The 23,799-nt window shown below is 48.7% G+C and overlaps 1 protein-coding gene across 3 annotated transcripts in view; it reads right to left on the bottom strand.

The window, feature by feature from the left end:
* The window catches only part of LOC109865295 (serine/threonine-protein kinase N1), a 65,510-nt gene that overhangs the window by 4,229 nt on the left and 37,482 nt on the right, over positions 1-23,799 (bottom strand). Inside the window, exons 1-16 of one of the 3 annotated variants that reach the window (XM_031799161.1) lie at positions 19,235-19,550; positions 10,343-10,537; positions 9,980-10,085; positions 9,649-9,797; positions 9,166-9,286; positions 5,759-5,904; positions 3,545-3,758; positions 2,972-3,172; positions 2,723-2,832; positions 2,267-2,410; positions 2,072-2,147; positions 1,674-1,803; positions 1,386-1,470; positions 558-637; positions 225-297; positions 25-116 (exon numbers count right to left, since the gene is read on the bottom strand). In XM_031799161.1, coding sequence (XP_031655021.1) covers positions 25-116; positions 225-297; positions 558-637; positions 1,386-1,470; positions 1,674-1,803; positions 2,072-2,147; positions 2,267-2,410; positions 2,723-2,832; positions 2,972-3,172; positions 3,545-3,758; positions 5,759-5,904; positions 9,166-9,286; positions 9,649-9,797; positions 9,980-10,085; positions 10,343-10,537; positions 19,235-19,294 — 1,982 coding nt within the window. In that variant the 5' untranslated portion in view covers positions 19,295-19,550. Of the gene's footprint in view, positions 1-24; positions 117-224; positions 298-557; positions 638-1,385; positions 1,471-1,673; positions 1,804-2,071; positions 2,148-2,266; positions 2,411-2,722; positions 2,833-2,971; positions 3,173-3,544; positions 3,759-5,758; positions 5,905-9,165; positions 9,287-9,648; positions 9,798-9,979; positions 10,086-10,342; positions 10,538-10,993; positions 11,165-19,234; positions 19,551-23,799 lie in introns of those variants that run through there. The other 2 variants (XM_031799162.1, XM_031799163.1) reach the window with 2 other exon arrangements.

Here is a 23,799-nt window from a genome sequence, read left to right as displayed (position 1 = left end):
AAAGGTCCGCACACACACACACACCTCTCCACCTCGTCCCGTGCAACAATATCTCCTTTCTTCAGGGCCTTGATGGCGTATATACTTCCTGTCTTCTTATACTCTGACAGCAGCACCTAAGAGAGAGGACAGGTAAAACAGACAGGGTTCAAGGGTCACATTTCAGACTAAATCAAAGTGTTTATTTGGACTTGGAAGGCCAAAGGGAGGTTAGAAACGCGTACCTTTCCAAAGTGTCCCCGGCCCAGCACGGCGATCAGCCTGAAGTCCTGGAGGCACAGGAGCTTCTTATGTTCACTGTAGAGAGAGAGACACATTACCACAATAAATCATATCTCCACAGTAAACACAGTGACTGGTCCAGCATGGCCAGAGGTGTGTACTGCATTTCAACAGTTCATAGGTTAACGGAGGTGCCTGGAAGGCACTTGGTCACTGGTGGCCGCCAATATAACATTGTTGTGTGTGTGAAACCCTCGTGTGCGTAGGTGTACGTATATGACCATTCGTGTGTCCGCATAGTGACCGCGTCCACGGGAACGAGTGTGGGTGCACACCTGCTCAGAGGGGGGGTTTGGGCAGGGCGATCAGGGGTGAGGTCTGGGGGAGAGAAGGGCTCAATCACTGGCAACCGCTCCTGAGAAAAAGAGAGCAGAGGGAGAAGAAGAGGACAGAGAGATGGAAGGAGGAAGAGGACAGAGAGATGGAAGGAGGAAGAGGACAGAGCAACGGAGGGAGGAAGAGGACAGAGAGACGGGGGGGAGGAAGAGGACAGAGAGACGGGGGGAGGAAGAGGACAGAGAGATGGAAGGAGGAAGAGGACAGAGCAACGGAGGGAGGAAGAGGACAGAGAGACGGGGGGAGGAAGAGGACAGAGAGACGGGGGGAGGAAGAGGACAGAGAGACGGGGGGAGGAAGAGGACAGAGAGACGGAGGGAGGAAGAGGACAGAGAGACGGAGGGAGGAAGAGGACAGAGAGACGGAGGGAGGAAGAGGACAGAGAGATGGAGGGAGGAAGAGGACAGAGCGATGGAGGGAGGAAGAGGACAGAGAGACGGGGGGAGGAAGAGGACAGAGAGATGGAGGGAGGAAGAAGACAGAGAGACGGGGGGAGGAAGAGGACAGAGCGACGGAGGGAGGAAGAAGACAGAGAGACGGGGGGGAGGAAGAGGACAGAGAGACGGGTGGGAGGAAGAGGACAGAGAGACGGGGGGAGGAAGAGGACAGAGAGACAGGGGGAGGAAGAGGACAGAGAGATGGAGGGAGGAAGCAAAGCCAGGAGTGAGAGAGAGAGGTAAATGAAGTGGGTGAGTGTGTGAGGTTCCTCTCATGTTGTATTTTGCTATTCTCTTATTGTGTTTCTCGTCTTCCTGTCCCTCTCTCACCGGGGTGTTATTATCAGAGTCTCTCCTGTAATCATGTCTGACTGGAGAGTCACTGTCCAGATTTAGTTTCTCCACTGAGATCTCCCTGTAAACACGTGCAAACACACACACATACAGACAAGGGTGGTTAGCGACAGGGTCCAGAGTGCACAGCATGCTACGTGGAGTTCATTCAACAACTTACAGGGATGAATTTGAGGAGTAGATACTTGGGTATAAGTTGCTTGCGTGGGCCACGCACCAAGTTGTGTGTGTGTGTGTGTGTGTGTGTGTGTGTGTGTGTAATACCCAGAGTTGAGGTTGTGTGCATTGGGGCTGTAGGTTCCGGTGTTGTTGACGGTGGGGATAGCGTTCCTCAAGAGTCGGACCCAGGTCCCGATGTCAACATTCATCTGACGAGCTCTCAGGAAAGCCTTGCCTGCAAACACACACCGGAACAGTTCAAACACACACACACAATATATAAATCCATCTGGACACAGCAGCAAACGCACCCATTTTCAAAAGACACCATGCGGTTAAATCTGTTATGACGACAAGGAGGTGCTGTGGTGAGGTCAACCCTTCCGTCATCATCATAATAAAAACGCCATAGAAATACAATCTCATTCTAGCTCTGTGGGAAATACTGTCGTAAGATATCCACTGTACCAGTAGGTTCTGGATTTCTCCCTGCCCTCTCTCACCGTGCTGTTTGGAGAAGACCTTCTTCTGTCTCTGAAGGCGTGGGACTCTCTCAATCACCGGGTTGAAGAATATCACCTGAACAAATCACACCCTCTATATAATGGATCGATCAACTCATTTACCAAACACAGTTTTGACACTTCTTTAATGGTGTCAAGTTTACAGCGTGTGTGTGTGTGTGTGTTGAAACCTACCTCAGCCAGAAGCAGCCCCTGAGGCTCCAGCTCCAGCTGAACTCTGTGTTTCTGGTTGTCTAGGAAATCCTCCAGCTTCAGGTACTTGAGAGCGCACAGCGAGCGGTAGTCCCTCCAGTACACTGCTATCTCCATCTCCCTGGACTGGAACACACACACACGTAACAGGTTCCAACTAAGATACACACAGACACATGATACCTCTTCAAAGAGCTGACTAGTGTAGGAGCAAGACTGTGTGAAGAGGTTTGGTCCCTTTGTGTGTGTGTGTGTGTGTGTGAGAGAGAGTGTGTGAAGAGTGTATGAGTGAGTACGTGCGTGCGTGTGTGTGTGTGAGAGAGAGAGGACATTTGTACTTGTGTAAGCATATTTAAATGTAAGCATATTTAAATGCATAATATTGTCTGTGTGTGTGTGTACGTGTGTGTGTGTATGTGTGTGTGTGAGACCACTCACCCTCTCCAGCTCCACAGTGAAGGTCTGATCCCAGGCCTGCTCCCCTACACTCTTCCAGGCTGTCTGACCCACCACTGAGTTATCCATCTTCAGCACCGCACTCACCTCCGCTACAAACACACACACACATTTATTACACACACTACTACACAAACACAACTTTACACAAATATCCATTTAACAGCCCAATTCATGGTAACGCTATGGTTCATTTGACACACACACACACACTCTACCCGAGCCACTCACAGGAGAGTTCGTCAGTCTTGCTGGGAGTCTTGCCGCTGACGCTCCCGCTGCGTCCGTACAGGTTGCTCTTGCTGCTGCGGTTCATGAAGGAGCGTCCCTCCCCGGGGCTGTAGCAGGGCAGCATGACCGCCGTGCCCTTACTGCGCCCCGGGACCACCTCCAACACCCCCACACAGCCCAGCAGCTGCACCTGGAGAGTACCTGAAGAGAAAGAGAGTAAGCATGCTCCCGAGACGCCACTATCTGGACCTAAAGCAAGCGCTTCACCGCGTGATGTAAAGATGCCCCTGTCCATGTTTAGTTTGAAATGCCATGGTGAAGTTAACCGCTATGAAACCACTGTCAATAGTCCACCATCAAGAAGAATCCATAAGCCAGGGCATGATGCCAGCGAAACAGAACGAGTGTGAATGTACAGTATGTCAAATGTATGCACGCATGACTGTAAGTCACTTTGGACAAAAGCGTCTGCTAAATGGTATATTATATTCGTAGACGGTTGGATGTGACGGATACTACTGAGTGTTGTGTGCAGTCCTATCCTATTGACACGTTTAGACCAGTGTCTCTCACCAGTGAGCGGGGAGGGCTTGCTGAGGGTGCTGTACTGGTTGTGAAGGTATGGGGCACTGTGGCGGGAGCTGAAGGCCGGGGAGGAGGCCAGGACTAGTTCCTCCCTGATGAGGCAGGCCTTGGGGTGGTCCTCCGGCAGGTCGGCCAGACGCTGGTCCAGAGAGTCCCTCAGGAGGTCCAACCGCTGGGACGCCTCGCTCAGACGACACTGGGCCTGGAGGAGAGGAGAGGGGGCGGAAGTGGGGTGAGATGCTCGAAAATAGACCAGGAAGTGTGTGTACTAGAAGTGTGGGTTTACAAATGAGGTAGAGAGATTCAGGGATTTGGAAGGATAGGGCTGAGACCCTAAAGACCAAACCAGGGTCGAGCTCGGTCGGCATGAAAACGTTTCAATGAACTTCAAAAGAAGGTGTATTTTCAGATTCTGTACGGACACATTTTCACCTGTTTGTACCCAATGAACACAACCCTGGATAATTTATACATTTATTTTATTTCACCTTTATTTAACCAGGTAGGCAAGTTGAGAACAAGTTCAGATTTACAATTACGACCTGGCCAAGATAAAGCAAAGCAGTTCGACACATACAACAACACAGAGTTACACATGGAGTAAAACAAACATACAGTCAATAATACAGTAGAAAAATAAGTCTATATACAATGTGAGCAAGTGAGGTGAGATAAGGGAGGTAAAGGCAAAAAAAGGCCATGGTGGCAAAGTAAATACAATATAGCAAGTAAAACACTGGAATGGTTGATTTGCAGTGGAAGAATATGCAAAGTAGAGATATAAATAATGGGGTGCAAAGGAGCAAAATAAATAAAGTAGGGAAAGAGGTAGTTGTTTGGGCTAAATTATAGATGGGCTATGTACAGGTGCAGTAATCTGTGAGCTGCTCTGACAGCTGGTGCTTAAAGCTAGTGAGGGAGATAAGTGTTTCCAGTTTCAGAGATTTTTGTAGTTCGTTCCAGTCATTGGCAGCAGAGAACTGGAAGGAGAGGCGGCCAAAGGAAGGATTGGTATACCTGCTGGAGCGCGTGCTACAGGTGGGTGCTGCTATGGTGATCAGCGAGCTGAGATAAGGGGGACTTTTTGAGTGAAGGATGCTTTGTTGCGAAATAGGAAGCCAATTCTATATTTAACTTTGGATTGGATATGTTTGATGTGAGTCTGGAAGGAGAGTTTACAGTCTAACCAGACACCTAGGTATTTGTAGTTGTCCACATATTCTAAGTCAGAGCCGTCCAGAGTAGTGATGTTGGACAGGCGGGCAGGTGGAGGCAGCGATCTGTTGAAGAGCATGCATTTAGTTTTACTAGCATTTAAGAGCAATTGGAGGCCACGGAAGGAGAGTTGTATGGCATTGAAGCTCGCCGGGAGGGTTGTTAACACAGTGTCCAAAGAAGGGCCAGAAGTATACAGAATGGTGTCATCTGCGTAGAGGTGAATCAGACTCACCAGCAGCAAGAGCGACATCATTGATGTATACAGAGAAGAGAGTCGGTCCAAGAATTGAACCCTGTGGCACCCCCATAGAGAGGCCCGGACAACAGACCCTCCGATTTGACACACTCAACTCTATCAGAGAAGTAGTTGGCAATCATTTGAGAAACCAAGGCTGTCGAGTCTGCCGATGAGGATGTGGTGATTGACAGAGTCGAAACAGTGTCGAAAGCCTTGGCCAGGTCAATGAATACGACGTCACCCGATTGAAACGCTATTAGCGCGCACCACCGCTAACTAGCTAGCCATTTCACATCGGTTACACTCACTCCCCTTTTGACCTCCTCCTTTTCTGCAGCAACCAGTGATCCGGGTCAACAGCATCAATGTAACAGTATAACTTTCATCCGTCCCCTCGCCCATACCCGGGCGCGAACCAGGGACCCTCTGCACACATCAACAACTGCCTCCCACGAAGCATCATTACCCATTGCTCCACAAAAGCCGCGGCCCTTGCAGGGCAAGGGGAACAACTACTTCAGGTCTCAGAGCGAGTGACGTCACCCGATTGAAACGCTATTAGCGCGCACCACCGCTAACTAGCTAGCCATTTCACATCGGTTACATATGGATTCATATGCATCTATGTAGAGTGAGTTTGCATGCAATGAGTTCTGTGGTGTGTGTTCATGTTCTGTGTGTGTCTACACATTCATGTGGTGTGTGTTCATGTTCCGTGTGTGTCTACACATGCATGTTGTGTGTACCTCTGACAGGGTCTTCTTATCCTGGACCTTGCTGGCCCCCAGTAGTCGGAGGACATTCTTAGCTCCCTCTGCCACAGCGTGTTCTACCCTGTAGTGGTGCCTCAGCTCCTCAATACGCAGCTCCACACCACACATGTCCTGGTTACCTGGAGGAGGGGGGAGAGAGAGAGAGAGAGAGAGAGAAGGGATGAGTGAAAAGCGCATATAAGGAGTGAGTAGACCTAGACGTATGCGTTTAATGCATAATGTTAACATAGGTTAACTTCAAAAATAGTCTAGCAGTTTCTGATATACTCTGAGGTAAAAAATTAAAATAAAAAAATGATCTGGAATGTTTTATTTATCAGGAAAACTCTATCCCTGAGAGGAAGATGGTCAGTGTAGTTTAGGGCACTCTCCTTTATTCTTTCTGTCACAACCCCGAATCTGACCGGACTTGACAGGTGAACGGACTAGACTGGAGCGGTCCTTCTACCATTCTGCCACTGGTGATGTGTTAAAAGAGACGGGGAAAATATGTCTCCTCTCCAGGAGTGCTGGGACATAATCTCAAGATGACACTTCCTTTTTATTCAGACTGCGGAATAGCAGAGGGGTTGAGACATTTCATCAATGTGTGTTGGAATATTGTCGAGGACAAAACCTTTTTGGGTGTTCTGGATAGGTTTAGAGTGTACACTGTGCTTATGTGAAAGGGAGGAGAGGGGGAGAGAGAAACAGAGAGAAAGAGACAGACAGAGAGATAGAGAGCGAAGGAGAGCGTGAGAGGTGGGTGGGAAGAGAGAGAGGGGGGAAGGAAGAGAGAGAAACCGAGAGAGCGAGAGGGAGAGGGTGGAAGGACAGAGGTAGAGAGTGAAGGAGAGAGTGACAGAGGTGGATGGGGTGAGAGAGGGGAAAGGAAAAGAGAGAATCATGTAGAGAGGGGCAGACAAGAGAGAAGTGGGTGTGTGGTTGAATGAGAGAGAGAGAGAGAGAGAGAGAGAGAGAGAGAGAGAGAGAGAGAAAGTGAGAGAGAGAGAGAGAGAAAGTGAGAGAGAAAGTGAGAGAGAGAGAGAGAGAGAAAGTGTGAGAGAGAAAAAGTGTGAGAGAGAGAGAGAGAGAGAGAGAGAGAGAGAGAGAGAAAGTGAGAGAGAGAAAGTGAGAGAGAGAGAGAGAGAGAAAGTGAGAGAGAGAGAGAGAGAAAGTGAGAGAGAGTGAGAGAGAGAGAGAGAGAAAGTGAGAGAGAGAGAGAGAGAGAGAGAAAGTGAGAGAGAGAGAGAGAGAGAGAGAGAGAGAGAGAGAGAGAGAGAGAGAGAGAGAGAGAGAGAGAGAAAGTGAGAGAGAGAAAGTGAGAGAGAGAAAGTGAGAGAGAGAGAAAGTGAGAGAGAGTGAGAGAGAGAAAGTGAGAGAGAGTGAGAGAGAGAGTGAGAGAGAGTGAGCGAGAGTGAGAGAGAGTGAGAGTGAGAGAGAGTGAGCGAGAGTGAGAGAGAGAGAGAGAGAGAGAGAGAGAGAGAGAGAGAGAGAGAGAGAGAGAGAGAGGAGAGAGAGAGAGAGAGAGAGAGTGAGACAGACACAGAAGAGAAAGGTGGGTGGGTATGTGGTTGAATTCCTTTATCTCCTAATACGGTCTTCGGCTGGGTGCCAGAGACCCTTCTGTCTGACCGTAAAGGGGTGTGTGTGTGTGTGTGTGCGCGTGCGCGTGCGCATTTGTGTAAATACAGAGGGAGTGTGTATTTACCTTTACGTGAGTATGTGTTTACCTTTAGGTGAGTGTGTGATGGGGTCTGTTTCTGCAAGTGTGTGTGTGGAAGTGGAAGTCGTTGGCTAAGTAACCACTAAAGCCACTTAGGGTGAAAATCCCATCCTCGACCCCACATTCACCCTGCTACATTTTAACAAGGATCCCTTGTCACATATGTCTACATTTGAAAGTTGAAGAAGTGCTTCTGACCAGCGACGAGGAAAAAGCCTGGAAGACATATTCCATAGGGAATACACTATCCTCACTAGCCAGAGTTCTGTTGGGTACAGATGGGTACACCAGAAAACGCCTGCCCATAGGAACACATGATCTTTAAAGTCCCTCCAAATAGCTTTCAGTTCCTCTCCCCTCCTTACTCCTTTCCCTCAATCTACCTCTCTTGACCTCCATCAATCCCTCTCTTCTCCAGATGACCCCATTAGCTGTTTCCTGAGGATGGAGGGCACATAAAGGCCCATTCACGTGCCCTTCTGCAATTGAGATTCATCGATCGCCTGCTAACTCGTAACGCACGATGAGTGCATGTGTGTGTGCGTGCGCATGTGTGCGTGCGTGTGCATGTACTTTGAGAGTCAGTGTTTGTATGCGTGTCCACTCGAGTTTCTACTGAGCCCACAGCTTTGAGAGGGCGAGAGACAGACACACACGCAGGATGTCAATGAGTCTGGCTGCCCTCCTCACTCCAGGAGAGAAGCATCCAGACAGTCCCTGAGGCTGTAGAGTATTGATCTGTTTACTGTTAGCCTCGTCTCAGTCTGGACGGACACTCAGGGGGAGGTAGATGACTATACTGTACATGGGGGAGAGGTTAGAGCTGGGTAGTATTGATGGCCTTTTGACTGAGCTGCCATTTGACGGATTGAGGTAAGGTGAAATGTGCTGGCAACCTTCCAGCCTCACAGACAAAACCTGTACCTCCGAGACAGATTATATCGCCACAGTCCAAAATAGACAGTTACATTTTGCAGGCAGACAGTTGGACACTGGCAAAGTATTGACCTGCAAATCAGACAAATAAATGGACAGAGAAACAGCGAGAGGGCCGCCCAGACAGATGGACACACAGAGAGAGGGCCGCCCAGACAGACGGACACACAGAGAGAGGGCCGCCCAGACAGACGGACACACAGAGAGAGGGCTGCCCAGACAGACGGACACACAGAGAGAGGGCCGCCCAGACAGACGGACACACAGAGAGAGGGCCGCCCAGACAGACGGACACACAGAGAGAGGGCCACCCAGACAGACGGACACCCAGAGAGAGGGCCGCCCAGACAGACGGACACACAGAGAGAGGGCCGCCCAGACAGACGGACACACAGAGAGAGGGCCGCCCAGACATACGGACACCCAGAGAGAAGGCCGCCCAGACAGACGGACACACAGAGAGAGGGCCGCCCAGACAGACGGACACACAGAGAGAGGGCCGCCCAGACAGACGGACACCCAGAGAGAGGGCCGCCCAGACAGACGGACACCCAGAGAGAGGGCCGCCCAGACAGACGGACACACAGAGAGAGGGCCGCCCAGACAGACGGACACACAGAGAGAGGGCCGCCCAGACAGACGGACACACAGAGAGAGGGCCGCCCAGACAGACGGACACACAGAGAGAGGGCCGCCCAGACAGACGGACACACAGACAGGTAAGTATACACTGTCCTACCCTGTGTGTCCTCGGTGTGCTCTGTGGCCTGCACGTTCTTGCGGATCTGCATGCGGATGATGTCGATCTTGGTCTTGCTGTCCTGCAGCATCTGCTGTGCCGTCTGCAGCATCTTCTTGTCCTGATTGGAGGAGGAGGAGAAAGACACAGGAAGACCCGGGTCACATGTCAGGAAGTAGAAGATGTGATGAATCACCTCAAGTCTAAACTGCTTTCTTCTCTTTTCTGCATCTGCACTGATGTGGTATACATATGCTAAATCCTGGTATGAATCCACCTTGTTGCTTTTCCTGGTTCCTGTGTTTTCAGATCGCTGTAGATTAAGGAGAAGCATGCATTTAAGCGGGGAGGACATAGAAAAAAGACCTGAGGTGACAGGAGACAAGGACAATCAGCAGATGGGGGAGGGAGGAAAGGGATGCGGTAAGTACAGAGGGGGTGAATCAGCATAACCAGCAGATGGCTGGTTAGAGAGGACAGTACCTTGGTGGATCCGTTGGCGTAGATTGGAATCATGTTCTCGGCTCCCTGTTTGACCTTGAGCTCGATGTTGAGCTGTCTCTCCAGGGCGGCAATGCGGTCCTGGCTTGCTGACGAACGGCTCTCCGCCCCCGGGGACTGGGGTGGGTCATCTGGGGGGGGGGGGGGGGGGGGTGAAAGGTCAGATACATGTTGTCATCGCAATACCAACGCAATACCTTGAGGTTCAATCTATCACGACAGCCCAAAAAATCTCCCTTTTCATACTGGCACGGCTATGACTACGCAAGGGGGCGACACATAAAAGTATGAATGGAATCGTCTAAAAACATACCCTTGTTGTCGTCTCCTCCCTTGACCATGATGTGAGCGTCCAGCTCCTGCAGCTGAGCATGCAGGTCTTCCAGCTTGCGGTTGGAGCTGCGTAGTTGGGAATCCACCTAGTGAATAACACACAACAACAAATGACATTTACATTGCAACTTTCCAATGCTCGTAGCCCTTTACATCAATGCGTGTCAGTGAATGTGTAATGCCTCGCGTTGTGCTGTGTCACTATGTTAACTTACATGTAACGCCCTACGCTTTATTTGATGAGACCCAATAAACACAATGAAACTATTATAAAACGATTCAATTACATTGTAAGAAGGGGGAGACTTATAGTACGAGTGTAAGGGGAGGAAACCTAGCCTACCTGGGAGGCATTCCTCTTATCGGTGGTGGCCCTGCGGAGGTTGTCAGCCCCCTCCTTGATCTTCAGCTCCTTCCTGATCTCCCTGCGGATCCTCTCCCTCTGCTCATCAAGACGCTGCTGCACCGCGGTGTCTGAGAAGTCCGAGCTCTGGTCCAGACCCAGCTGCTCTAAGACGGACAGCCCACCTGGGTCACTCTGGACAGGGGGAAGAGGGAGGGGAAGGATGAGGGGTGAAAAGGGGGGGGAAGGGAGAGAGAGGAAAGGGAGCAACAGAAGACAGAAGGAGGGAGAGGAAGGAAGTGGGAAAGAGAGGATAGAACAAATGTTAGCATGTGTTTGTAGAAAACTCAAATGCAGGCTAAATACATATTTCAGGAGGACGATAGCTAGCGACAACGTTCAAGACGTCACATCTCTCCGGTCCACAGTCCCCCCTGAAATTGCCAATGTTCTGAGCTCTATATTGGAGCTTGACTGTACAGTCAGAGGCACAGTGGTTACCACAAGCTGCAATTCCCTCAGGGAGAAAGTCAGCCAGCAAACCAGCCAAAACAATCAGGGGACCAGCGGGAGACTGAATGAATCACTGCTATAGGAAATCGCAGCCCCCCCCCCCCAAAACCGTAAACAATACAAAAAACAACACATCACCTCCTGGCTGTCGTCGTCCTCAAACAGCCCATCGCCATGCCAACACATAGTCCCCTTTCACCTTCAAATTACAACTGCCAGACCACAGCGACAGAGAACCTCTGACAACCCCGCTGGCTAAAACCACACCGAGGCTCATTGAGTTGGACTAGAGAAACAGAAAGGAAAAGATAGTTGGGGTTGTAGAGGAGTAACGTTAGAGAGGGACAGGATATCCGTCCCACACCAGCTCAGGCCCTTCCTGTTTCCTGCCTGTGTCGCTCTGCTATCAGGGAGAGAACAAGAGGGGGCCACGTTCCAAACATACTAAAAAAGCATCCTTCCGTCCTGTCTTTGAAGTAAATGACTAACCACGTTTCCATCCACTGCTTTTCTGTGAGTAAAGTCATAGCGTATAAAAAAATATAAAAAATGAACCCCGACAGCTGTGATGGAAACAGGAAGTGTCGGTACAATTTTATAAATGCCGACGGATAATCTGTCCGTTCGACATGGTGGGATCGTTTTGTGTCTGTAAAATGTATTATGCGAGGAATGGTGGTGGAAAAGCCTTTATGTGCAAATACTGACAAATAACCATCATATCGAAGTAAACTTGGAGTCACGCGATGACTTGTTGTGTGGTCCTCCCACTACGACTCGAGAAACCATGCAGTTTAAATTAGGCTACAGATGAAATATGTTGTGAACTCCACAGGGGGGTGAAAGTGCACGGTACGAGCTTGATGCTCCTTTCCAATAAATGCCGAGGGTCTTATTCTGGTGAGATGATGATCGATGTTTGACTGCCGTTTTGACAAATAAAAACATTATTGCGCTTATCCATTAATCTCATTGTGTAGCCTACTGCACGGTATCTGCCAGCTGTTGGCTAGATCACACGTACCAAGACCAGAGTAGGCACGTTCGCTATTTAACGCAACAGCAAAACTACAGTTGAAAACGCAATGCAAACACACTGACTGCACGGCCAGGCACGACTCCAACACCATCATTAAGTTTGCCCATGACACAACAGTGGTAGGCCTGATCACCGACAACGCCGAGACAGCCTATAGGGAGGAGGTCAGAGACCTGGCCGTGTGGTGCCAGGACAACAATCTCTCCGTCAACATGATCAAGACAAAGGAGATGATTGTGGACTCCTGGAAAAGGAGGACCGAGCACGCCCCCATTCTCATCGGCGGGGCTGTAATGGAGCAGGTTGAGAGCTTCAAGTTCCTTGGCGTCCACATCACCAACAAACTAACATGGTCCAAACACACCAAGACAGTCGTGAAGAGGGCACGACAAAGCCTATTCCCCCTCAGGAGACTGAAAAGATGTGGCATGGGTCCTCAGATCCTCAAAAGGTTCTACAGCTGCACCATAGAGAGCATCCGAGACGTGGCGCTCTGGTACCGCTTGCCGTGCGGTAGCAGAGAGAACAGTCTATGACTAGGGTGGCTGAAGTCTTTGACAATTCTTTGGGCCTTCCTCTGACACCGCCTGGTATAGAGGTCCTGGATGGCAGGAACCTTGGCCCCAGTGATGTACTGGGCCGTTACACTACCCTCTGTAGTGCCTTGCGGTCGGAGGCCGAGCAGTTGTCATACCAGGCAACCTGACTGGTTGCATCACTGCCTGGTATGACAACTGCTCGACAAAGGAGATGATTGTGGAGAGGCTTCTAAACAGCTTCAATCCCCCAGCCATAAGACTACTGAACATCTAATCAAATGGCTACCCAGACTACTTGCATTGCCCCCCCCCCCTTACCCTGCTGCTACTCTCTGTTATTATCTATGCATAAGCCACTTTAATAACTCTACCCACATGTATACATAACCTCAATTACCTCGACTAACCGGTGCCCCCGCACATTGACTCTGTACCGGTACCCCCTGTATATAGCCTCCACATTGACTCTGTACCGGTACCCCCTGTATATAGCCTCCACATTGACTCTGTACCGGTACCCCCTGTATATAGCCTCCACATTGACTCTGTACCGGTACCCCCTGTATATAGACTCCACATTGACTCTGTACCGGTACCCCCTGTATATAGCCTCCACATTGACTCTGTACCAGTACCCCCTGTATATAGCCTCCACATTGACTCTGTACCAGTACCCCCTGTATATAGCCTCCACATTGACTCTGTACCGGTACCCCCCTGTATATAGCCTCCACATTGACTCTGTACTGGTACCCCCCTGTATATAGCCTCCACATTGACTCTGTACCGGTACCCCCCTGTATATAGCCTCCACATTGACTCTGTACCGGTACCCCCCCTGTATATAGCCTCCACATTGACTCTGTACCGGTACCCCCTGTATATAGCCTCCACATTGACTCTGTACCGGTACCCCCTGTATATAGCCTCCACATTGACTCTGTACCGGTACCCCCCTGTATATAGCCTCCACATTGACTCTGTACCGGTACCCCCTGTATATAGCCTCCACATTGACTCTGTACCGGTACCCCCTGTATTTAGCCTCCACATTGACTCTGTACCGGTACCCCCTGTATATAGCCTCCACATTGACTCTGTACCGGTACCCCCTGTATATAGCCTCCACATTGACTCTGTACCAGTACCCCCCCTGTATATAGCCTCCACATTGACTCTGTACCGGTACCCCCCTGTATATAGCCTCCACATTGACTCTGTACCGGTACCCCCTGTATATAGCCTCCACATTGACTCTGTACCGTTACCCCCTGTATATAGCCTCCACATTGACTCTGTACCGGTACCCCCTGTATATAGCCTCCACATTGACTCTGTACCGGTACCCCCTGTATATAGCCTCCACATTGACTCTGTACCAGTACCCCCCTGTATATAGCCTCCACATTGACTCTGTACCGGTACCCCCCTGTATATAGCCTCCACATTGACTCTGTACCGGTACCCCCTGTATATAGCCTCCACATTGACTCTGTACCGTTACCCCCTGTATATAGCCTCCACATTGACTCTGTACCGGTACCCCCTGTATATAGCCTCCACATTGACTCTGTACCGGTACCCCCTGTATATAGCCTCCACATTGACTCTGTACCGGTACCCCCTGTATATAGCCTCCACATTGACTCTGTACCGGTACCCCCTGTATATAGCCTCCACATTGACTCTGTACCGGTACCCCCTGTATATAGCCTCCACATTGACTCTGTACCGGTACCCCCTGTATATAGCCTCCACATTGACTCTGTACCGGTACCCCCTGTATATAGCCTCCACATTGACTCTGTACCGGTACCCCCTGTATATAGCCTCCACATTGACTCTGTACCGGTACCCCCTGTATATAGCCTCCACATTGACTCTGTACCGGTACCCCCCCTGTATATAGCCTCCACATTGACTCTGTACCGGTACCCCCTGTATATAGCCTCCACATTGACTCTGTACCGGTACCCCCTGTATATAGCCTCCACATTGACTCTGTACCGGTACCCCCTGTATATAGCCTCCACATTGACTCTGTACCGGTACCCCCTGTATATAGCCTCCACATTGACTCTGTACCGGTACCCCCTGTATATAGCCTCCACATTGACTCTGTACCGGTACCCCCTGTATATAGCCTCCACATTGACTCTGTACCGGTACCCCCTGTATATAGCCTTGCTATTATTATTTTACCGCTGTTCTTTAATTATTTGTGACTTTATTTCTTATTTATTTTAGGTATTTTTCTTAAAACTGCTTTGTTGGTTAAGGGCTGGTTAAGTAAGCATTTCACTGTAAGGTCTATCTGTACCTGTTGCATTTGGTGCATGTGACAACTACAGTTTGATTTGATAATTCAATATTTATTCGGGACACGAAAACTTAAGCGAAAAAGTAAATTGCGTGTGCACTACTTCATCACGCACTGATTAGTATCTGCCACATGTCAGTTTGCTGGAAACACAACTGGTGGGAAAAATATTTTCTTTATGCAGATTTTACAATATTCTCATTAAAAAAATGTTTCAATTTGGATAGAAACCTAGCTACTAGTAGACATGGCTGAGAGTGGGAAAGCTGTGAACCCTTTGCTTTCACCAATCAAAACGTGATTAGTGATTACCTCAAGGAAGGATGGAAGGACACACTTCAAAACTACTGGAATGGGGCCAGTCAAATAAGTATGGGAGGATGAGCCATTTTGACCTTTGACTTCCTCTGAGCTCATAATGTGCACAGGGCCGAGTGCCGTGGCCACTAAAAGCTAACCGCTACTCTTTAACAAGAGGGAGGAGAAACAGAGCAGAGTAGAGAGCATCCTTGCCCAGGCTGTCAGCTCACATTACAGGAAAGGAGGAGAAATAGAGGTTAACGGTTAGCAAGCGCCTCATCCAGATCATATGACAGGAAGAGACCAATGTTTAGCTAGCGCCTCATCCAACTGGTATTACAGGAAGAGGCTAACGTCTAGTTAGCGCCAACATCCATCTGATATGATAGGAGCGGCTAACATAAGGTTAGCTTTTAGCACTCCCTGCCTGTGGTTCCTAGGGAACCCACTCTAGAACCCTGGGGCTAACGGCTAGCTAGTCCCAACCATCTAATATGATAGGAGAGGCTAATGCTAGCAGTTAGCGCGACTCTAGGACCCTGGGGAGGTGCTCCAGGCCCAGACTGAGTGGGTGGGAGGCTTGCAAGGTCTTCAGGCCCGCCGCGACCTGAATTAAAGATGACAAAGTTTGCTGCTGTGTCTGTAAAGCATGGAGGAGGTAAGAGAAACTCTCGCTCTGCAGACTGGCTGGTGCACTCCCTGCACTGTACTGTTAGCCTGGTTAGGGATACACTGTACTGTAGTGTAGAAGGCCGTGGGTGTTGAGTTGACTGGGGGTTTGAGCCTGACTGTGCTGCTTTGTTGTGTTCTACTTCTACCACATCATAGGCCTAGAGGACGCCTGAACTGAACCCATCTGTTTCTGCTTCAGGAGCTTGGTGTCGCCTTGTGTGCTGGCAAGGCGATGTTGTTGAATGCAGAAAGAGTTTGGTACACAGGATGTCTGAACTGGAGCCGTGCTGACAGTCTGTTTCTGCTTTAGCTTGTTGTTGTCTAGCCACATCAGTGTGGCAACTGGCAAGGCAGTGATGCAACTAGTGTTGTTGAATGTAGAAAGAGTCTGGTACCCAGGTTAGCTGAGCTGGCCCTTCGCTCAGGAAGGCCAAGGTTGATTATTTGGTCAATATTTTCTTAACTCGCACTGTTGGTTAAGGGCTTGTAAGTAATTTCACGGTAAGGTCTACACTTGTTGTATTCGGTGTATGCGACAAATAAAGTATGATTTGATAGAGAGTGTGGGGGTTGAAGATGAACAGAAAAGATAGTATCCCCGATAAGAGGAAGTGTCAGTGTGTGAGGCTACTGCGGGTAAAAGTGGCCCTTCGCCACAGATCTAGGATCAGCTAGGTCCAAATCCTGGCCTTGACCATTAGCGGGGAAAACACAAAACTGACCTTAGATCAGTGTCTGCACCACCAGAGCTCCAATTAAATGGCAATTGAATTAGGCCTATATCACTGTCAACACGGCAAGTTGTCCAGCTGCTCCTAGACCCACTAGGACTTTCACACAACTGCACCAACGCAGTAAGTACCGATAAGTGCATAGAGATAATGGCTGGCTAATTCAATAGATAGTGGTGCCATTAGCTATACGCTAACAGAGGCTAATTCAATAGATAGTGGTGCCATTAGCTATACGCTAACAGAGGCTAATTCAATAGATAGTGGTGCCATTAGCTATACGCTAGCAGAGGCTAATTCAATAGATAGTGGTGCCATTAGCTATACGCTAGCAGAGGCTAATTCAATAGATAGTGGTGCCATTAGCTATACGCTAACAGAGGCTAATTCAATAGATAGTGGTGCCATTAGCTATATGCTAACAGAGGCTAATTCAATAGATCGTGGTGCCATTAGCTATACACTAACAGAGGCTAATTCAATAGAATTCAATAGATCGTGGTGCCATTAGCTATACACTAACAGAGGCTAATTCAATAGATAGTGGTGCCATTAGCTATACGCTAACAGAGGCTAATTCAATAGATCGTGGTGCCATTAGCTATACGCTAACAGAGGCGAATTCAATAAGACCAGCGGAGGAGAGAGAGAAGAGAGGGAACTGAAGAGAAGGAGAGAACATGGTCAGATTGCATTAGAATGTCATGAGCTCACGATGGAAAACAGTCTGCCGGAGTTTCCTGCTCCAAGATAACGATTTGAACAGAGATACAGTCACACACACACACACTACTGGCACGAGATACTGTCGCCCACGCTCGCCCACGGCCGTCTATCTGGGTTCTCTTACAGCCACTGGCTTCACACACACACACACACACACACACACACACACAAACACACACACACGACAGGGGATGAAGCATGAGTCCAGTCAGTACACCGATCACACCCTCTATAATAACAATACCCTGGCAATGGGTCATGCGTGTGGACACACTCCGGAGACCTGCAGTGATGTGGAGAGTTTAAGTCAGGCCAAGGGAGGGGATTTTGGTGTGAGTGAGTCAGCTTTCTGTGTGTGTGTGTGTGTGTGTGTGAGGCCAGTGGCGGTAAGAGAACCCAGATACACCGCCGTGAACCATTGACACTCCACCGCGACTCCATTCCATTGTGACGTTACGGAGCTCACAGGTCGTCCATCTTGGGAAGTCGTCTAGGGTCACCAGACATACACAAACTTTGGTGAAAATCTTGATCAATACGCAAAAGCAGAGGCACTGACAGAGTGTGTGTGTGTGTGTCCTGGTTGCCGGTCCCAAATAAAGAGCAGATATTTATTACACCTGTCTTTACGGTACCCAGAGTCTCTCTGACAGGAGTGTGTGTGCGACTGTGTGTGTGTGTTACATCCAGAGGGAGTGTGTTCTGTGTCTTGATGAGGGAGACAGTACAGTCAGTACACAGTTAGAGCACAGGGCCCCTCATGAGGTAAACAGACGGTTTCTCTCTCTGTGCTCCCACTTCTTGGCAGTCTACACAGCGTATAAACACACACACACCATCTCCCACACACTATGTATGTGGCCATGGCTGGTACACACACACACACACACACACACACAAAATGTGTGTGCGCGTGCAAGTACAATGGCTGCTTTTTGAAATAGGTTTTCTGTACTAACTTAGTTGGCCTAATCAACGTTTCCTCTCATCAAGTGGAACACGGTCACATTTCTCAGTTCGCCTACTTGCAACAGCAGGGAATAACCAGTTACCACATATAAACTGGACGAGAAGGCAGACGGAGGAGATGATGAGAGACAGGGAAAACAAGTAGAAAGAGCATGTCATCCCCAGGGCTTGGAGAGAGAGCGGGAGAGAGAGGGAGGCAGGGCGCGGGAGCGAAAAAGAGAACGAGAGCGCACACCTGCAGCTTTACTGCCCGTATGTCTCTCAGTGGCTCCAGCCCTGCAGTAATGAGAGAGAGAGAGAGAGAGAGAGAGAGAGAGAGAGAGAGAGAGATGAAGGGAGAGACAGATAAATAGAGAGAAAGGCAGCCGGACTAGTAGAGACAGTGGGAGAGCGAGAGTAGGAAGATAAAAGATTCTAGGATAGGCAGTGGAGACAGAGGGAACACAGAATGCAAGAGAAAGAGAGGGAGCCAGGACGAGCAAGAGAGGGAGCATGGGGAGTGAAAGAGAGAGGGGAAGTGGAAAGCCAACACAAACAAAGAGAAACAGCACGAGGGGGACAGGAAGAGAGGGAAGAGAGAGGCAGATGATGCACAGCTGGGCCCGTGTGACAAAGAGAGAGAGAGAGAGAGAGAGAGAGAGAGAGAGGGAGGAGAGAACGAGACGGACTGAGGACAAAACAAATGAAGCCAGGAGGACAAAGAGGAGAGGAGGGAGACCCAGACAAGAGGAGAAATATCCTTGTCAGTCAGCTAGAGACAGAAAACAGAAAGCAATTTAAAAACATTATGAGAAGTGGATGTGGAGGGGAAGAATAGCAAGCAGACAATAAAGGAAGTAGACAGCTGCCAATAAGGCAAACTGACAAAAACAAGAGAGACCCAGAAACTCAAAAATACAGACACTTGTGAATTGAATGTACCAAGACACAAAATGAAACACACATATTGGACACACACACACACACACACACACACACACACACACACACACACACACACCATGGGAAAGAAGGCACAACGACTGACTACAGCAACACACACTGACAGTACAGTACAGTAAATACATGCCCTTTGAACCCTACCGCTGTGTCAGGGTGACCGCTGTCTTCCGACCGCTCCCCCATCGCCTCTTCGCTCGCCATCACCCTCCTTCTCTTGCGGCCTCCCTTCCTACCGCTCTCTCTGAAAGTCTCCCCCCTAGAGCACTGCTTTATCTCTCCCTGCTCAAATCCACCGCCAACGTCCCTCTTCAAAAGGGAAGAGAGAGAAAAAGGAAACTACAGGGGAACTAGAGAGGCAAAAGGCTGCCTGGTCGAGAGAAAAGAGTAGAACGCGAGGCGAGAGACAGACAGAAAGAAAAAAAAGAGAGACCGAGTGTGACGGAACTCTACCCTGCACAGCTTCCTGGTTTTAGAGAGAGAGAGAGAGAGAGAGCAGGAAAGAGAGCCAAAAAGCGACAGGGAGAGAGAGCAAGAGTGTGTAATTGTAAACATTCATTTAGGCAGGGTCGGCCTAGAGACTGAACATCAGAGAGAGAGAGAGAGGAGAGCAGTTCTATGTGCTCATTGAGTGTGACAGAAAATATGACCAGAGGGCATAATAACAGAGGTACTGAGAAAAAGAGGTAGGGGGAGGGAGATAGCGAGTGAAAACAGACAAGAGAGTCTCTAGCTCCACCACATCACTCATCCTCCCCCCAGCTCAGATAAGGCCTGACGGATGAAGGGAAGGAGGGAGGGGGAAGTCTAGAAAATGATCCTGGCACTTTCTACTCCTGTTGCTCCTCCTTCGAGCTCTCCCTGGCTTCCCCGTCGTGTTAAAAAGCACATAGTTCAGCACGTCAGAGAAGAGCCATGTTCCGTTATGCAAACCATAGGTACAGTACATTTGGCAAGTTCTCAGACCCCTTGACTTTTTCACCTTTTTGTTAGGTTACAGCATTATTCTAAAATTGATTAAAAAGAATAATCCTCCTCAATCTACACACAATACCCTATACCGACAAAGCAAAATCTGGTTATTATTACAAATAAAAAACAGAAATACTTCATTTACATAAGTATTCCGACCATTTGCTATGAGACTGGAAATTGAGCTCAGGTGCATCCTGTTTCCATTGATCATTCTTGAGATGTTTCTACAACTTGATTGGAGTCCACCTGTGGTAAATTCAATTGATTGGACATCATTTGTAAAGGCACACACCTGTCTATATAAGGTCCCACAGTTGACAGTCAGAGCAAAACCCAAGGTGAGGTCGAAGGAATAGTCCATAGAGCGCCGAGACAGGATTGTGTCGAGGCACAGATCAGGAGAAGGGTACCAAAACATTTCTGCAGCATTTAAGGTTCTCAAGAACACATCATTCTTAAAATGGAAGAAGTTTAGAACTGTAACGGCAGATGGTAAGTGTGGTAAGTGTCCATGATGATTTTAATAAGAAAAGCCTGAACACTATGAAATATAAAACAAGAAACGATAATGTGAAATAAACCAAACCGAAACAGTCCCGTGTGGCACAAACACTAACACAGGAAACAAACACCCACAAACCAACAGTGAAACGCAGGGCTACCTAAGTATGATTCTCAATCAGAGACAACTAACGACACCTGCCTCCGATTGAGAACCATACTAGGCCGAAACAGAAACCGAAACATAGAAACACAAAACATAGACTGCCCACCCCAACTCACGCCCTGACCATACTAAATAAAGACAAAACAAAGGAAAATAAAGGTCAGAACGTGACAGGAACCACTAAGACTCTTCCTAGAGATGGCCACCGGGCCAAACTGAGCAATAGGGGGAGAAGTGCCTTGGTCAGGGAGGTGACCAAGAACCCAATGATCACTCTGACAGAGCTCCAGAGTTCCTCTGTGGAGATGGGGAAAACCTTCCAGAAGAACAACCATCTCTGCAGCACTCCACCAATCAGGCCTTTATGGTAGAGTGGCCAGACGGAAGCCACTCCTCAGGAAAAGGCACATGACAGCCCACTTGGAGTTTGCCAAAAGTCACCTAAAGGACTCTCCAACCACGAGAAACAAGATTCTCTGGTCTGAAGAAACCAAGATTGAACTCGTAGGTCTGAATGCGTCACATCTGGAGGAAACCTGGCAACATCCCTACAGTGAAGCATGGTGGTGGCAGCATCACGCTGTGGGGATGTTTTTCAGCGGCAGGGACTGGGAGACTAGTCAGGATCGAGGGAAAGATGAACGGAGCAAAGTACAGAGAGATCCTTGATGAAAACCTGCTCCAGAGCGCTCAGTACCTCAGACAGGACAACTACACTAAGCACACAGCCAAGGCAAATCAGGAGTGGCTTTGGGACAAGTCTTTGATGGAGAGACCTGAAAATAGCTGTGCAAGCCAAGCTTGTAGCGTCATACCCAAGAAAACTCTAGGCTATAATCGCTGCCAAAGGTGTTTCAGAAAAGTACTGAGTAAAGGGTCTGAATACTGTAAATGTAAATGTGATATTTCAGTTTTACATTTTTAATACATTTGCACAAAAAAAGTAATTAATGGAGTATTGTGTGTAGATTGATGAGGAAAAAAACAATAATCCATTTTAGAATAAGGCCGCAGCGTAACAAAATGTGGAAAAAGTCAAGGGGTCTGAATACTTTCCGAATGAACATTACGTCCCAAATAGCACCCTATTCCCTTTATAGTGCACTACTTTTGACCAGTTGTGCAAAAGTAGTGCCCTATAAAGGTAATCAGGTGCCATTTGGGATGCATAATATGGGTGGAGCACTGACTCTTCACCTGGCTTACTGCTCTCATGCAACATTAGATCACACTCAGTTGGTTCACATACACAACACTTAAGCCTGTCAACACACATCAACACACAGATTTAGCCTAAAATAACACGGTATCAATCACAAGGGACTAAGTATAGGGGTTTTAACACTGGGTATTCTCACCGGGTTATGGCTAATGACAGTGTTGTCGGACCAAATTATGTAGCTGGTACGGACTCAAAAAGGAGATTGAAGGTTTATTTTTAGTGTTCATTTCATTCAGGGCTAAGTAGAGACAAAAACGTTCCTGCCTCAGCCTTTGTCAGCCGCACAGTCACAATCTTCAGGCAGGGTGTGACAACAAAACCCCAGCCGAGTGTTTGAGCTACAGAATAGGACTACAGTGTAGTTCAGACCTTTTCTCTTTGTGACATCATGCCTATATTTCAGGAAGGACCTCACCCATCACTCCCAGAGCAGAGCAATATCCATCACCAACACTCACACAGAGACAGGAAGGAGGAGTGTCAGACAACACGGAGCAGAGGACAGGGGGAGAAAAGAGAGATAGCGAGGACAGGAGGAGTGTGGGAAGGAGACGAGAGCTTCAAGTTCCTCAATGTCCACATCACTATAGGACCTATCGTGGTCCAAACACTCCAACACAGTCGTGAAGAGGGCACGACAACGCCTCTTCCCCCGGAGGCTGAAAAGATTTGACATGGGTCCTCATATCCTCAAAAAGCTCTACAGCTGCACCACTGAGAGCATCTTGACTGGCTGCATCACCGCTTGGTATGACAACTGCTTGGCATCCGACAGCAAGGCGCTACAGAGGGTAGGGCGTACACTCCTAGAAAAAAGGGTTATTCGGCTGTCCCCATAGGAGAACCCTTTGAAGAACTATTTTCAGTTCCAGGTAGAACCCCTTAACAGTCCCATATAGAACCCTTTCCACATAGGGTTCTACATGTAACCCAAAAGGATTCTACCAGAAACCAAAAAGGTCTCTCCTGTGGGGACAGCTAAAGAACCCTTTTTTCTAAGAGTACACCACTGGGGCCGAGCTCCCTGCCATCCAAGACCTCTCTACCAGGCGGTGTCACAGGAAGGCCCTAAAAATTGGCAAAGACTGTTCTCTCTGCTACCACAAGGCAAGCGGTACCGGAGCGCCAAGTCTGGGACCAAAAGACTCCTGAACAGCTTTTACCCCAAAGTCATAAAACTGCTGAACAGGTCATCAAATGGCTACCTGGACTATTTGCATTGACCCCCTTGTTTTTTGTTGCACACTCACTGGACTCTACCCACACTCACACATACCTACCAGGTACCGCCCCAAATCCGTAAACATGGGCACCCCCATAGATATCATCCTGACAAACTTGCCCTCTAAATACACCTCTGCTGTTTTCAATCAGGATCTCGGCGATCACTGCCTCCTTGCCTGTGTCCGTTATGGGTCCACGGTCAAAAGACCACTGCTCATCACTGTCAAACGCTCCGTAAAACACTTCTGTAAAGCCTTTCAAATCGACCTGGCCTGGGTATCCTGGAAGGATATGGAACTCATCCCGTCAGTAGAGGATGCCTGGTTATTCTTTAAAAGGTTGTTCTTAAATAAGCATGCCCCTTTCAAAATATTTTGAACTAAGAACAGATATAGCCCTTGGTTCATTCCAGGCTTGACTGACCTTGACCAGCACAAAAAATATCCTGTGGCGTACTGCACTAGCATTGAACAGACCCTGCGATATGCAACTTTTCAGGGAAGTCAGGAACAAATATACACAGGCAGTTAGGAAAGCGAAGGCTAGCTTTTTCAAACAGAAATTTGCATCATGCAGCACTAATTCCAAAAAGTTTTGGGACACTGTAAAGTCCATGGAGAA

Source organism: Oncorhynchus kisutch, linkage group LG20 (genome assembly GCF_002021735.2).
Source record: "Oncorhynchus kisutch isolate 150728-3 linkage group LG20, Okis_V2, whole genome shotgun sequence".
NCBI classification, from domain to species: Eukaryota; Metazoa; Chordata; class Actinopteri; order Salmoniformes; family Salmonidae; genus Oncorhynchus; species Oncorhynchus kisutch.
Note: the sequence above shows the minus strand (reverse complement) of the source record. Positions and strands in the feature narration are given on the sequence as shown.